This window comes from Dromiciops gliroides, chromosome 5 (genome assembly GCF_019393635.1).
Source record: "Dromiciops gliroides isolate mDroGli1 chromosome 5, mDroGli1.pri, whole genome shotgun sequence".
Taxonomy (NCBI): domain Eukaryota; kingdom Metazoa; phylum Chordata; class Mammalia; order Microbiotheria; family Microbiotheriidae; genus Dromiciops; species Dromiciops gliroides.
This window is the reverse complement of record NC_057865.1, coordinates 239,420,694-239,437,983: the sequence shown is the minus strand read 5'-3', so window position 1 is coordinate 239,437,983 and position 17,290 is coordinate 239,420,694. Positions and strand designations below refer to the sequence as shown.

The 17,290-nt window shown below is 37.6% G+C and overlaps 1 protein-coding gene across 1 annotated transcript in view; it reads left to right on the top strand.

Annotated features, from left to right (window-relative positions):
- The window catches only part of IL22 (interleukin 22), a 35,846-nt gene extending 21,178 nt beyond the window's left edge, over positions 1 to 14,668 (top strand). Inside the window, exons 3-8 of the mRNA XM_043967682.1 lie at positions 394 to 469; positions 8,833 to 9,035; positions 10,157 to 10,222; positions 10,485 to 10,628; positions 11,879 to 11,944; positions 14,536 to 14,668. Of these exons, the coding sequence (XP_043823617.1) occupies positions 394 to 469; positions 8,833 to 9,035; positions 10,157 to 10,222; positions 10,485 to 10,628; positions 11,879 to 11,944; positions 14,536 to 14,613 (633 nt within the window). The 3' untranslated portion in view covers positions 14,614 to 14,668. The remainder of the gene's footprint in view (positions 1 to 393; positions 470 to 8,832; positions 9,036 to 10,156; positions 10,223 to 10,484; positions 10,629 to 11,878; positions 11,945 to 14,535) is intronic.
- Positions 14,669 to 17,290: the final 2,622 nt, after the last annotated feature.

Below are 17,290 nucleotides of genomic sequence, written 5' to 3'. Positions count from 1 at the left end.
ATTAGCAGGATAGAAAACATGAAGGGTCTCAAAATCACACCCTAGGGGGATTAGTTGAAGGAATTTGGAATTGGGGACATGATATTTGATATAGAAGAAGAATGAGACTTTTCTGTTTGTTCCCAGAGGGCAAAACTAGTTCAATGGAAGAAAAAATTCCAAAGGACATTCTCAGGATTCAATAATGGTTAACATTTATAGAGTGCCTTAAGGTTTGAAAAAAATATGCTTTACGTACATGGTTTCATTTTATCCTCACAACTTCTCTGTGAGGTAGAGACTACCTTCATTTCATAGATGAGGAAACTGAGCTTGCCTCTATGAGAAGGTGGTTTTTTACCTGGGTCCAAGTCCATCACTGTTTCTCTTATGCCCTGTTGCTTCTCCTCCTAGGGGGTAGTGGGCTCACTTTCAGGCACAGGCTGCATGATTGCTTCTCAGTTATATTGTAGAGAGGATTCCTATGTGGGTAAGAATTGGAATAGTTGTCCCCTGAGGTCCCTTCTAAGTATGCGAGTCTTTGAAAAACAGTGATGGGGCAGCTAGGTGGCGCAGTGGATAGAGTACCTGCCCTGGATTCAGGATGATCTGAGTTCAAATCTGGCCTCAGACACTTGACACTTACTAGCTGTGTGACCCTGGGTAAGTCACTTAACCCCAATTGCCTCATCAAAAAAAAGAAAAGAAAAGAAAAGAAAAACAGTGATGCATGAACCCTTGATTGCTAGTTCAAATATGACACTAGTTATGACCCTAGGCAAGTCACTTAACCACTGTTTGCCTTAGTTTCCTCATCTGCAAAGAATCTACCTCCCAGATCTGTTGTTGGGATCCAAGAAAATAATATTCGTAAAGTGCTAATTATAGTGCCAGGCATATAGTCAGTGTTATATAAATGCTAGTTATTGTTATTAGCTATTATTATTATGTATCATTATATAACAATATGTGTTGTAGTAGTAGTAGTAGTAGTAGTAGTAGTAGTAGTAGTAGTAGTAGTAGTAATAGACTTAGTCGTAGTTGTAATCCTGGTGGTGGTGGTGGTAGTAGTAGTAGTAGTAGTAGTAGTAGTAGTAACTATTAATTGTAGGAAGGAGGAATTGGGAAGCAAAGATGAATCATTCTAGAAAGAGAGGCTGGGGTCAAATTGTGAAAGGCTTTAAATGCCAAATACGAGTTTGTATTTTATCCTAAGATGGGGTGGTCACTGAAGTGAGTAACATAGTCATACCTTTTCTATAAGAATGTGAGTTTGACAGCTCTGTGGAGTAGGAATAGAGGAAACTGGGGCAATGAGACCCACCAGGAATTAATAGAAAAGAAGCCCCTGATTTTAAGAGTGCAATCACTTTTAGAATTAATCGCATCAGAAAATGTTAGAACAGGAAGGGACTTTCAAGGTCATCTTTACAGATGAGAAAACTGGGATTCTCAGAGATGAAATGTTTGTTAGTGGCAGAATTGAGACTAAACTATTCTCCCGAGTCCCTGTCTTTTATGTCATGACCCTTTTGGTCATACTATTCTGTGCAGATTCTCTTATCATAAGGTAGCTGGGATAGATTGAATAAAGGTATATAGTAGAGATCAGCTATGACTGTGTCTAGAGTATGAAGTCATTGCTGACTTTTTCTGTCCTATACTCTATAACCTCAAGCCCGGAGATGCATCAAGGCTTACCTTATATATCCATCATGTGACCCAAAGGTGGTTGGTTTCAAGAGAGTCCTGGAGGTGGATTCCAAATGACTGGGGTTATAGAGGAAATGAATGGGTGGATAGAGAGTAGAAGTAGTAGGAGTTGACTGCACCTTCAATGAATATGACAAGGAAAGGAAGAATAGATGTTGGACATTCGCATGAAAGGGTTGTGACATGAAGATTTTTTTTTTTCTTAAAATAGGAGAGACTTAAGCTTATTTGAAGGCTTGAGAGGAAGGAATTTACAAAGAGGGAGAGACAAGCTTTTAGAGGAGGAGGTTAGTTGGAGGAGTTAGGTCTTAGAGGAGGTTGTAAATCCTGATTCACTTCAGAGAAGAAGAAAAAAAATAAACCTTTTCAGAACATCCTTTTACATAGAGATAGCTATTTTGTTATCAAGTAGTCATTTCTATTTTTTAACATTGGACGAAGAATCTCTTGATGGTGGGAGCCACTATCCTCGAATCATGGATTCTCCACGTTGTATGGAGTTTCACAGTTCAGCTAGCCCAAGCTACAAGTGCACAAGGATTCCCACTCTGATTTAACTGAAAGTGGGCCATTGTGCCTTTTGTTTGCCCACTTTTTGTGGCAGCCAATTCCATTTTTGAATGGCTCTAGTTGTTACATTTCCTTACACTGAGTCTCTATATGATTGTTTTCAGCCGCCGCCCAAGGTTCAATAGTTCAGCCCTCTTGGGGCCAAGAAGAACAATTCTAACCCCCCTCCCATATAGCAGCCTTTCTTACATTTGAAGTCAGCTATTTTCTTCTCCTTGTTCCTGATTAAATACCTTTAATTCTTTCACTGATCCTCCTTTGGCATGATCTTGATGCTCTCCAGCTTTTTAATGTTCTTCCTACAATATGGTGCTCCAAATTGAACAATACTTTAGTTATCATCTGTCCAGGGAAAATAATTAGGGACTATGACCTCCCTTGTACAGACATGATTCCTATCCTAATGTTTTCTGAGATCATATTACCTTTCTTGGCTGCCAAATTGAATTCATATTGAGCTTGTGGTCCACTTAAGCCCCCAGATCTTTTTTAAAAAAATGTGTTACCACACCTCCTCCATCTTATATCTGTGAAATTTAGTTTTTGAACCCAAGTTTAAGTACACAGCATATTAAGTCCACATTTGCCCTACTTCTCTCTATTTCCTTATAAATCTTCTTCAGTTGTTATTTTGGCACTTTTAATATTTCATTGATGCTCTTATCATTATTTATTCCTTTTTTTACATTGCTATCACTAGCACCCCCTAATCGTCCCCCAATAAAAAATAAAAACCAGTAAGCATAGTCAAACAAAAGAAATCTACTCATTGGTTGTATTAAAAATGTCTACCTCCTCCTGCACCTCTTTTATATATTCCCTCTCTGCCAGAGGATGGGTAGCATCCTTCATTACCAATCCTCTGTAGTCATGGCTTGGCATTAATTGCCCATTGATCAGAATTCGGAAGCCTTTCCAAATTATTTGTCTTTCCAATATTGGAGTGATTGTATAGATTGATTGCTTCATCCTGCCTAGTTCCTCAAGTTCTCCCAATCCTTCATTGCATCTTTCATCACATCATAGCATAATACCATTCCATTATACATTCACATAATAGGGAATATGCATATAGCACCTTAAAGCTTGTAAAACACTTTATGTATATATTAGTTTGCTTGCAGCATAGTGAATAGAGGTGAAGTGCTTTGCAAACTTTAACTTGCTGTATGCAAGTTAGCAATGTTATATGAATGTAATGTAATATTATCATGCCATAGTATAATGAAAGGGACAGGTACAGTGAAACAAACCTTGGGGGACTTATTTGAACTGATCTAGAGCAAAGTGAACTGGAGAATAATCTGTACAGTACTTTTAATATTATAAAGACAAACAACTTTGAAGTATATGTGTATGTATGTATGAACACCCATGTTCATACATATCTATGCATAGTCATATATACCCATATTTATATATGATATATGGTTTATATAATATTTAAAATGGAGATAGGAGTCACCTAATAATATTATTATACTATTACATTATGTTATTATACAGAACTTATCAAAGTGTCTGGCACATAGTAAGCACTATAAAACATTATTATTTTTATTATAATTACCATCACTATTATTATTATGGTTATTACTATTATTAAAATATAATAAGCATGTCCATATAAAGATTTCTTATTTATACAACTGTCAATGCTATTACTAGAAAGAGAGATTGTGGTAATGCACCATTTCCATGGGGGTTGCAAATGGGTGGGGTGGTTTTCATTTGCATGGGGAAAAAATTTTGAAACAGTATTATCAATACAACTGTCAAATTTTGTTCACATAAGGCACAGGAAGTAGCATGACCTCATGGATAGGTTGGCCTGGATTCACATCCTTTCTTTCATGCTTGCTCTCTATATGACTGTGGTCTAGTCACTTAAAGTCTCTAAATGTTAGGTAATTCTCTAAGACTAGAAGTTTTAGAAAGATCTGTGGAAGGAGTTCTACTGAGTTGTTTCAATATTATAGAAATAGTAGAAATTGGCAAACCGTGTTCTTCTACCATCTTGCCTTCTCAAAAGATTTTCCAACTTGATACTTAGAAAGAAGTCACGATAACCTAGAGGATAAAAAAGAAACTATCTCTGGATGGATGATTTTCTTTTATCTTTATGGATGATTCAAAGTCTGTCTTTCACCAGACTTTGAGTCAAGACCCCAGAGGTCAGAAGATTAAGCCATCAGGAAGAAGAGAAAGGTGGCTGTGGTTGACAAGTTTGTCCTTTGTGGCCATTTCACTAAGGGGGAAAGGAGAGCAGGAAGTTGCCTGGGGGCAGTTGAGATAGACTTAGGCAAAAATTGTAAAGTAGCTAAAGTTTATTTTCGGAGGCCAGACTCTTCATTCTTTGTCTTTTGCCCAGGAGTGTGCTGGAGTTAGTTCAACTCGCTTGTGAGAACCCACTGTTAAATTTTCAGTATGAGCGTTTATACCTCAGAAATTGTTGCAAATCAGGACTTGATTTATTGATTTGTTGCTGATCTAGACTTAAGAAAGGATTAATAATGCAAATTAAACTTAAAACGTACGCACATATTTTACCTCCCAGAGGGACATTTAGTAGCTCAGCTCTGTTTAGCTCTGTAAACATTGCTTGAACTCATCAGGAGGGTAGTAGAGGCTCAAGGAATGAAGTTATCACCAAACTGGTGGCCTGGGGATTGTAGGTGATGATGATGGTGGTGGTGGTGGTGGTGGTTGGTAGTAATATAAATATTACTTCTAATTAGTAATATTGATACTACTACTATGACGACAACGACCACCACCACTACCACTGCCACTTGGCATTTATATAGCCCTTTAAGATTTGCAAAGTGCTTTACATTTATGATCTCATTCGAGTCTTACAACAATCCTACCTTTACCCCAGACTATGGTATCCCTTTGGGGAGACTAGTGCCCTTGTGGATTCTCTCTCCTTATTGTGGGCTTATTAAAACCTACTTTAAAGAAGGGCACCTGAAATTCATTTACACCACGTTTGAAATGATTTACTTAATAAGTTTAGAGAGTTACATGGAATTGCAGGATTTTGAGCTGGAAGGAAAATGTAGAGGCTATGTAGACCACTCCTCTCATTTTATAGGAGAGGAAACTGAGTGCTAGAGGTTAAATTGCCCAAGGTTAGACAAAACCAGGATTCAAGCCCAGATCTGCCTACAAATCTCCTGATAGCAGGTATAGGAATCAAAGTCTTAAAATAAAACATGATTCTCTCAGTGTAAAATTTCGGACATCAGTGAATGGACAATAGAGAAATAAGCTCTGAACCAGGGAGTTTGTTCAGTTTATCTGTGTCTAATATCTCCTGATCATCAAATAGCAAACATCTCAGTATGGGGGTGGGGGTGGTTAGAGGGAGCAAAGGGAGTGGTGATGGAGAGAATAATCAACTAAGTCCAATTGATAAGTTCTGCTTTTCCATTGACATTCATGGAGGGATGTCCCAAGCTTGGGAAAAACTCAAATAATTCAGATAGATCTGTGATCGCCTTGAAGTTGGTGTTCATTACAATCATTCAGCCCATTCATGCCTACCCATTATGTGTTACTCCCTTGCGTTTCCTGTAAGTTCTTCACAGGGTCCAATGAGGACCTTCCCTATTTTCTCTTCATACCTTCATTGTTTGAATATGGAACTGTTGCAAGAATTCTCCTTGGGTCCTCACTATCCATAAGCCAGCACAGGAGATAGACAGACAGGAAAAAATCTTCAGTTTATTCATGCAGAATATGATATGCTCCACCAGTAGACAATGGATGCTAGTGTGCTACAATTCAACTAAAGATACTCTTAGCCGTCTGTCATACACATCATACACGAGGCAACTGGGGCTATAAGAGTTCTCTGAGGTATGGAAGGGAGATATTGAAGGAGATAGCTTGCCTGAGGGTGTCCCTACTTTACCTGTCAAGGCATTATGTAGCAAAAATAGCAAATCCAGGACAAAATGGACTTAGAGATGCCAACTCTTTTGTGGGTGTGTCTGGGGGGGGCAATGAGGGTTAATTGACTTGCCTAGGGTCATACAGCTAGTAAGTGTTAAGTGTCTGAGGCTGGATTTGAACTCAGGTGCTCCTGATTCCAAGGCCAGTTCTTTATCCACTTTGCCACCTAGCTGTCCCCTTAACCAGTTAGACCTGGAAATTTCTAGACAAGGAAAACAAAAAGGCAAGACCTGGACCATTGTACATGTTTGAATGCAGATGTGATTCTAGTTGATTTTTTTCTCTTTTCTTTTTCCTAGAGGTGCTGGCTTACCTTCATCCTTCAGTTGTAATATTGTAATTGTAAAATCAATAGCTCTCACATGTACATTACCACACACAGCACAACTGACTGAACTTGAGGGAATAGCATGTGGTTATGGACTAGCATGGGTGAAGCCAACAGAGAAGTATATGGATCAAAGCTCCATTCTTGGTCTCATTATTAGAAAGGGTACTGGGCCTGGAAATGGGAAAAACCTGGCTTCAGATCCTACCTCTGATATTTGCCAGTTATATAAACATGTGCAAGTCTCTGAAGTCCCAGGTTCCCCATCGGCAAAATGGGGACAATACTTCTAATACTTTCTCAGTGGTTGTTGTGAGGATCAAATGAGATAATGTCGTGTAAAGTGATTTGCAAACCTTAAATTTCCCAATTTGTCAGTGATGTTGTTGTTGTTGATGATGTTTATTAATGTCTGGACTATCCCAGTACCTACAGAAAATAATTAGATTTACTGTTAAGTGTCTTTTTTATGTGCCCTGATCAATGTCCCCTGTTCCAAATCATACATGAAAATGTCAAATGAAATTGAACCTACCCTGCACATCGGAAGCCCTTTTGTCCCATTTTTATGAATAGCGCTGTATCCATTCTATCCTCAAGTATTTATATTTTAAAAGGGAGTACTTGTTAACCCACATGAAACTCCAAGGAGTATTCAGATAATGTAATAAAGTGAAGAAAATCAAATGGGGGCAGAGGAGGAGATGTTTTAAGAATGGAGTGCTTAGCCCTGTCTAGGAGTCTCATAAGCTGCCCCCAAGATGTCTACTTTTAAAATTAATCAAATATTCCAGGGGCAACTAGTTGGTGCAGTGGATAAAGGACCAGCCCTGGATTCAGGAAGACCTGAGTTCAAATCTGGCCTCAGACACTTGACCCTTCCTAGCTGTGTGACCCTGGGCAAGTCACTTAACCCTCATTGGCCCACCAACGGAAAAAAAAAGTAGATATCTCCCAATCATTGTCTATTTACTTTCTTTTTTTTTTTAATTTAAAAAAATTTTTTTTTTTTTAGTGAGGCAATTGGGGTTAAGTGACTTGCCCAGGGTCACACAGCTAGTAAGTGTTAAGCGTCTGAGGCCGGATTTGAACTAAGATACTCCTGACTCCAGGGCCGGTGCTCTATCCACTGCGCCACCTAGCTGCCCCTATTTACTTTCTACTGGACAGAAGTTGCATTGTCTTCATGCTTTAGGCAAAGTTTGAATCATATGCTCTTTCTTAAACTTACCTGTGTGAATTAATTTTATATAATAAAACTTAAACCAAGTGTAATGTTACATGGTGTCTTCAACCTGTATTAAGTTTGTTGTATTATCTTATTCAATAACCCTTTCGTAATATGCAAAACGATAATTAAATTCTAAATTTATCTTGAATGCTGTTTATAATTCAGGATGCTTTTGGAAATTGTTAAAATAAACACTATAACTTATTTTCCATAAAAATTCTTTGTCCATGAAAATATCTCTACATCAGGACTTCTTAACCCAGGTTAAAAAAAATGATAAATGAATTTAAATTTAATTGCTTTCCTTTGTAATCTCATTTTTTTAAAATTTTATTTTATGCATTTAAAAACATCATTCTGACAAGGGGGTTCATAGGCTTCACCAGACTGCCAGTGGGTTTCATGATACAAAACAGGTTAAGAATCCTTGTTCTAAACTCACTCTGTAGGAAAACTACCAGCAAAGAATATAGGTTTTGGCTTCTTTGTTTCAGAATACCCCAATGAGATAACAATCTAAGAAATTGGTAGAAAAATGAGTTTGCAACCAAAATGCTTACTCAGCCCCCGTGGGAGAGCATGGGACAATTCTACTAAAACCTGGAATTAATCAAGATAACATAATTATTTTCTCTGAAAAATCACTGGGGTTAAAGAATTTCTTGGATTAGCTTGTGAAAGCCCTTCCTGTGTTATGATAAGGACAACTTGAAGGACACTTCTTTGCATCTCAAGGTAGGAAGCCAGGGAGGGGGATGCTTTGTGGGCTCTAGTAGTGGTTAAGTGGTTCTTAGAAAAGAATACTGGAAATTAGACAATGTGCTGATGTCATATTTAAATCATAATTTGAAAAAATTGAGACCCTGGGATCTATAAAAGTAGCACCTTCCAACGCTCACATTACAATGAGATTCATCTAAACTGTGAGTCTTTTAATATACTTAGCCTGGTTGATGTTTTAAAATTGATTATAGCCCACTTCCAGTTGCCAATGTTTCTGTATTTCTTCCTTTAAGAATAGATTCTTCTACTTGAGATTGCCCATCACTAGAGATCTACCACCTGATTATAATGGAAACCCAGCAGAATTTGGTGAGCTTCTTTCCCATGAAGACCTGGGCTCTGTGCTTCCTTCTCATGATCTTCTTGGCCCAGGGAGGAAAAGGGGCTGTTGTCAGACCATCCTGCAAACTCGAAAAGTCCCTCTTTCAGCAGCGGTTCATTACCCAACAAATCATCTTGCTTGCCAGAGAGGTAAGGAAAAATATCCCCTCCCTCTTTCCTGCTGACTAAACAAGAGATACTTTTTCTCCCCATCTCCAGGAAGCTAAACAGGTGGAAATAAAATTGGTTCATAGTGTTAGATTGAGTAGAATTCTTTAAGAATCTTTTTTTGTTGGGACAGCTAGGTGGTGCAGTGGATAGAGCACTGGCCCTGGATTCAGGAGGACCTGAGTTCAAATCTGGCCTCAGACATTTGACACTTACTAGCTGTGTGACCCTGGGCAAGTCACTTAACCCCAATTGCCTCACCAAAAAACAAAAAGAATCTTTTTTGTTTCCTTCCCATAGTAGAAGATTAGGGCAAATATTGGGGAACTCCAAATCAGTGTTATGGATTCTTTTGATCTAAAGGAAAAAACAAAACAAAAAACAAAAGCTTACTAAGTACTTACTATGTCCCAAGACTAAGGATTACAAAGAAAGGTAAAACAAAACAAAGACAATTAACCACAACCCCATAGTCCTTGCCATAAAGGAGAGTATATTCTATCAGAAGAGACAACACGTTACTAACTAGGTATGTACAAGATATTTACAGGGTAAATGTAAAGTAATCTGAAAGGGGAGATGTGGAAAGATAGAGGACCAGGAATGACTTCTTGAAGAAGGTTAGCTTTGAGCCTTGAGGGAATACAGGTCAATTAAGTGGTGGAAGTGAAGGGTCAGAAAATTTCAAATATGGGGACATCTAGTGCAAATACACAGAAAGGGGAGATAGAGTATTGTGCCAGAGGCACTTCTAGTGGGTCAGTGAGCTGGGTCATAGATAGAATGCATGGAGAAGAGTCCAATGCAAGAAGACTGGAAAGAGAGGAAGGAGCCAAGTTTTATATGCCAAACACAAGAGTATATTTTGGTTAGTTAGAAAACCTGCTATACTGGCCACTGGGATATTTCACTTAGAGCTATCTCCAGAGGTACCACTTGGTTCATTGACTTCATTCTCTCCCTTATTCCTTGACATTTCCCCTGCCACCTTTCTATTTTCAATATATAATCAACACCTGTGTTTTCTATTTGGTTTACCTACTTTCTTTGTTTCATTCTCTTCCCATATTACAAGTCTTCACATTGTTCTTCTTCCCTTCCAGGGCAGTTTGTTGGATAATGATACCAGCACTCGATTCTTAGAGCGTTCCCTATTCAGCGATGTGGAAGTAAGTAACGGCCACACTCTACATAACAAGACTGCATGCTTCTGTATTGAGGGTAACAGTTAGTGCTTGTTTTGTGAAAAACAATTTTTTTTAAAGAATGTAAGCTCTTTGAGGTCTGTCTTTCTTTTTTTTCTCTCCCTAGTGCTTAGCACAGTACCTGGCATATAATAAGGATTTAGTAAATGCTAGTTGACTTGGCTCAGGGTGGAGGGATGCTCTGTGTTTATGGTTCACTCCAACTGATGTGCATTTTATCTTGCAGGACAAAGATCGCTGTTACTTGATGAAGGGGATTCTGAGCTTCACTGTGAGGGATGTGTTGATGAGTTACCAGGAAAAATTCCCTCCATACATGCAAGATGTGTTGGCCTTCCTGAATGGTCTGAAAAGCAAGCTGAACAAATGTGTGAGTATTCTCTTCTACTTACTTATAGGACAACCTTCCTTTAATTACTCCTAATTATCTCTCCCATTCAGAGTTATTTCCAGCATACTTGTAGACTGTCATGGTAGAAAAGTTAGATTTCTTCTGCTGGTCCCCTCACGGAAGAACTAGGAACCAGATGAGGAAGTTATGTAGAAGACTGGTTTTGCAGTGGTAGAAAATTCTAATTAGGAGCTGTCCAAAAGTGGAATAGGCTACATTGGGAGGTAGGAAGTTCTTAAAAGAGAGCCTGGATGGTTATTTGACAGGGAAATGAAATCAGAGATTCTTGTTGTAGGGTACAGGTTGCACTCGATGCCCTTTGAGACCCCTTTGAAGTCAGACAGAGGATCTGTGAACTTTCTAGTCCTTTGAAGTCAGGGAATGTGTTTATGTAGTTTGATTTGCTTTATTTAAATCCTGACCTTTAAAAATAAACAGGAGATGATCTTTGTGAATTCACTTGTGCTTGGCAAAATGCAAGGGGTGATATGCTGAGGAATGGAGCCTTGATATTTCTCTTCATAGCTTAAAATATATTGAGAGCGATTGAGACATCTGAGAACTAGAGAGTCAAGGAGAGAGGAGGAAGGAATGGAAAGGAAGGCTAGAAAACAGAATAGTATGTTTTCATAATAGACTCAGAGGATCATGGATTTTGAAATAGAAAGAACCTGATAGATTATCTAGTCCAAGTCCTCTCATTTGACAGATGAGGAAATTGAGACCCAGACAGGAGGAAGAACTTGCTTAAGGTCACAGGGTGCTAAAATAATGGGTGCATGTCAAAGGATATTTGCGAGTGCCTTGTGATGTTATAGGCAGGAACCAAATTAAAAAATACATTAACCTTATTCCCGTGGAAGCTTAAAACTATGAGAATCTTCTGGGCATATGTTCATGAGTCATTTAGCTACCGATTGACTATTGAGGTAGATGGACAAAATAAAAGAATAATATGGCATAACTTGGGTTAAATTCAGAATGTGGAGTAAATACTCCACATGGCTAATCAGTCTCTTATGGGTGAAGTGACTGGATTTGGGGGCCCAACGACAAAAAAATTAGCTTGGAAAATCTAAGTCACCAGTTTAAAAAATGACCAATGGGATTCTTTTCTGGTCTTTGAGCAAAAGAAGCCTCAGACTCATCTTCAGACTAAGGGACATAAAATTTAAGAAACACCACATGGAAATGGACATCGCATTTGACATTGTGTTTTCCTTTTGTAGACTATGAAGGGTGATGATAGCCATATCCAGAAAAAAATTGATAGCATGAAGAGCCAACTAAAACAGGTATTCATTATATCTATTCCAATATTAAAGAGTTGAATAGGAAGGAGAAAAAAAGTGCCTTTTCCTTCATTTGGTAATAATTATTTGTTCTAAATCTGGGGGTCAAAAGATCAAAAGAAAGCTGGGAGTGTCTAGTTCACGATAAAGGTTTGTTGGATGAATATTGATTTGTATGTACAGATATGTATATATCTTTTTATACATTGGGTATAGCTTAAAACTGCACTAAGACATTTGGGACAGTATGCGTGACTGTGTGTGTATACATATATATATATATATATATATATATATATATACACACACACACACACACACACATATACTCATATATGTATGTATCTTTATAACCTGGTAAATAATAGACTATGGGAGCTAGTAAAGACCTGAGAAATGAACTAGTCTAACTCTTTCACTTTACAAATGAGGAAATAGAAGTCCATACTGATTCATTCATTCCCTAGACTAAGCTCATGTGATGGGGCAAAGACCTAAAACCTACATCTGGCTCTCAATCCAAGGTGCACTTATCAGGTCCAAAAAACTTGCTCTCTTGCCCCTTAATTTTGGCTGAAAGGAAGCTGGGAGGCCATTAATTCTAACCCCCTCATTTTGTACAAGAGGAAGGGGCTTTTAAGTGACTCATCCAAAATCACTGAGGCAGTGTCACAGCTGGGATTTGAAACCATGTTCATTGACTTTTCCCATTATGCTATTCCATTGAGAATTGGGAAGCCATTTATACTTTTAGGATTTGGAATATATCAATTTCTGTGCCAGGCAATCTTTAATCGTAGCAGCATTAACTCACTTAGAAATCGATCAATGGAGATGAATGTCAATTTCTTTTTTAATTTTTCCAATTTTAGAGTTACATTTGCTCTATAAGATCTCCCCCCCCCCCGACAATGGTCACTGAACAAAGCCATTTATTGAAATGCTGTTCACCTAAAAGATTAAAAACACGGAGAAATAAGTGAGGGACGGAGGAAAAGCTGGAATTGTACTGCAAGATCCGTGTTATAGGAAACATTCTTGAGTTTTCAGGTCCAACTTACCCTAACACAACATCTAACAACTTTTGTTTTTTATTGAAGACAAATGGTCAACATGCCCTAATCTTTAGCAGCTGCCTGTAAAATAGAAGGTCAGACCTTCTTTTTGGTGTGGGATAATTTATTAGTTGGAGAAGGAAGCCTGACCTTGGAGTCTGTCCATGTGTACAGGATTCTGGAGCACTTCATTTCTCCATGCCTCAACTCTACTGATTAGGGGAAGGCCCCCAAATAGGTAGAATGAAAGGGAATGGCTATGAGCTGTGAAGAGAACACTGTTGTCAGGGGTTGGGCACAGAGAAACAAAGTGAAGTTGGATATTTGGGGAGTAGGTGACCTAGTTAATTATAATTTCAGGTTTTTGGAGGGATTCCTTGAAAATTGTTGAAAATATCACTCCTAGTTCTGGATATTCTTCCTAAAACATAATCACCTACTTTAATGCCATAGTAAGTATGGTGTGGCAAATTTAGCTGATTCTTATGTTGATGACTGAGGATTTAGTGATATTTCATAACAAAGGGAAATTGTGATAATTTGGAATTTTGGCTGTTTTTAGGGGTATCATCTGTGGAAATCAGATTTTTGGATAAAATCACCCATGTCATCTTGTTTTATCATCATATGTTTTCCAGTAACAGAGTATGAAAGAAAAAGCTGGTTAACTGAATTTTACTTCATTAATCTTACTAGAGACAAAATTGTGTTGGGTAGTCATTAGCTAAAGTAATCCAATGACTATTAATGATGTTTTGAGAATGTTCTCTGGGAGTATGACAAAGTAAGGAGAGACTAAGGACAAAAATGAATTTGAACTTTCAACTATATTGTGGAAAGAATATTTAGAATTAGTATATTTCAAGAGATAAATAATATCACACTTCTACATAGCACATTAAGGTTTAAAAGTCATATTCTTTTTATTTTCCTGCTGGGCAGTGGGGGTTAAGTGACTTGCCCAGGTTCACACAGCTAGTAAGTGTCAAGTGTCTGAGCCAGATTTGAACTCAGGTCCTCCTGAATCCAGGGCTGGTGCTTTATCCACTGGACCACCTAGCTGCCCCCTAAAAGTCATATTCTTTTAATATCTCAGCCCTGTGAGGTATATTATTTAAAAATCTGGACTGTCAGATAATAGATAAAGGATAATAAGCAAGTATTATTACTCCCATGTTACAGATGAGGAATTTGAGAGCCCAAGTAAAACAATAAGCATTTATTAAGCACCTACTGTTTGCCAGGGACCATGCTGGGTGCATAAGTAGTTTTGCACAGTCCCTGTGGTTCTAATAGCTGCAGTTTAAGGCTTTTGGGAATATTACCCAACTGCAGTTTCCTCCCTCATTCAAAAAATGTTACTTTGGACCTATTTAAAAATGACTGGAAATTATAAGTACTTTAAAAGGAGTTTTTTACTGAATTAATTTACAACAATAGAGGTAGTTCTTTATAGTGATCTAATGATCTCATCTCTTTTTAAAAATTGTGATTCTGTTAGTATAAATCCTAAGATTGTCTTGTTTCTTATTTTTCCAGATGGGAAAGGATGGAGAGATAAAAGTAATTGGTGAGGTGGATTTGCTGTTCACGTTCCTAGGAAAATACTGTGTTTAACACTCTCGACAAAATAGGAAGGAAAAAGGAAATCCAAGGCTTTGGAAGATCAAATGAGAAGCTCAGACTATTTTTATTTTCCCCTCAAAAAGGCAATTGGGAAGTAAAAACTCTAGCATAGATATGCCCATTCAGCATGTAGCCCTGATGGACTGACTTAAGGAGAAAACCCAAGCATATTATATCTAAATGCAGTCTCTGAGCCCCAAAAGTAAGCTTCTGAAGCCTTGCTATTGCTATGTAGCAGAAATGTTAGTCTGGCAAGTTATTTTATATGAAATATATTATTTATTTATTTAAAAAGATGAATTTTATATACATTTGGTGAACACTTCCCAATCCTTTAGAGGGAAAAATTCTTCCTAATGTTAACTTTGTATTTATTAATGCCATAATTATATTTTATTTATAAAGATTTATTGTGGTTTTATTTATTGAAAATATCAAATACTGTTAACTGATTGAAACTAGCATATATACATATATACTACATATGTAATAATATAGAAACTATATTTATTTGATGTTAATAAATACTTTGAGTTTACCAATCTGGCTGCATTTTTATTATTTTCTGGATGAAATTATTCTAATCTGTATCAATGTAATTTCTATAGTTGACTTTTCCTGACAATTTTACTTGATTTTTACTGGCTGTATAAAGACTCCTCACAAAATTGGCATGTTTAAAATAAAATTATACCCATTCTGAGTATCAATTTGCAATTATTCAAGAAAAGTAACTAACTTTCCATATTTTTTGACCCAGTGATTTTCCTTAAGGGTATAAATAAATATATATGCATACATTTATACGTATATGTATATATACATACATACATAAATTATGTATATATGTGTGCCTGGATGTATTTATATTTATTTATTTATGGGGAAGCTAGGTGGCACAGTAGATAGAACGCAGGACCTAAAGTAAAGAAGACTCCTACTGGCAGCTAGGTGGCACAGTGGATAAAGCACTGGTCCTGGATTCAGGAGGACCTGAGTTCAAATCTGGCCTCAGACACTTGACACTTACTAGCTGTGTGACCCTGGGCAAGTCACTTAACTCTCATTGCCTTGCAAAAACAAAACAAAAAACAAAACAAAACCAAGAAAAAGAAGACTCCTGTGTTCAAACAGGCCTTAGACATTTACTAGCTGTGTGTCCCAGGCAAGTCACTTAAGCCTCTTTGCCTCAATTTCCTCATCTGTAAAATAAGCTGGAGAAGGAAATGACAAAACACTCTTGTATTTTTCCCAAGAAAACCCCAAATGGGGTCATGAAGAGTTGGACAAGACTAAAGTGACTGAAAAACAATATATATTTATGTACATACCTTGGGGAAGTCAAAGACAAACAAAAATTATATACATGCCAAAATATTAATTATAATACTCTGTTGTAGGAAAGAACTGGAAACAGAACTAATTGACTGAAGAATGCTAAAAACCAAACCAAACCTTAACCTTTATGGTATATGAGTGGAATGGAATCTTATACCCCATGACCTGATATAGATAAAATGAGCAGTCAAGATAAAAACAGACAACAATGTAAAAATCACTAAAAGAAAATAAGATTCCGAGTAACTAAAAAACCAAACAAATGGTTCTGTAGAACAGATCATTAAACTTACTTCCTCTTTTTTTGTGGCAGACACTTATGGGGTCACTAGGACAGAACATTGTCAGACAGTTTTTCTATCAAATGATTTTTTTCATTAATTGTTTTTCATTTTAATGCAACTAGGTAAAGGAGTAGATAGGGAACAAGTACTTATTAGGTGCCTACTATGTACCAGGCACCGTAGGAGGTGCTCTGCCATTATCTCACTGGGTAGAGTATTGGATTTGGAGTCAGGATGACCTTGTTCAGATTCCATCCAAATAGAGTAGCCATTATGTTCTGCTTAGGCTTGGGTGGGGCATAATTTTTTTTTAATAGATTGCTCAAGGCTAGGGATGGTCTGGGTAAAGAGATAGCCTCTCTGTCCAAGGGTGACATAATGTCACTTTCAGCCCCTCATTGTAATATTTGTTCTCTGTTAACCAATCAGGGTTGATTCCCACTCTGGGGAACACCTACTCTCCAAAGGATATATAAGCTGTGAATCCACCACCATGATTGTCTTTGATCTAAGAGAGATTACCAAATGGCCATTCTTTTATTAATACATGTGCTGGCCTTATTAATAAATTGATGAAATCATCCAGAAACTATGTCTCTTAGAATTTTTTAACTGTCACAGTAGGGATAGGAAAAAGTATGATATCATTATCCAAAAAACCTTCCATCTTCCCTTTGATTCCACAGGTATCCTGAGAATGCATCTTTCCAGGTATGGATGCTTCCCCCTGGTTGCTTCTTTCCTTCCCCTCCAGCCTCTTTACACTTGATAATCGCTCTTTCAGCCAAACTGCCATCTGGTCAAATGCCGTGACATTTACTTTGAAGGAAGCCTATTGATTTCCCTGTGGAGAAGCTAGCTGGGGACAATTAGTGTGTGCTTCCTGTGGGGACCAAGTGACCTGCAAATGAACAGATACTCAGTGGTGCTCCACATAATAAGGATGCTCAGGGAATCCTTACATGTCTCTCCTCCAGCCCACTTCTCCTACGCACAGGGGAAAAACTGAGCTGAGTAGTTCTTAGCATCTTTGATTCTACCCTGAT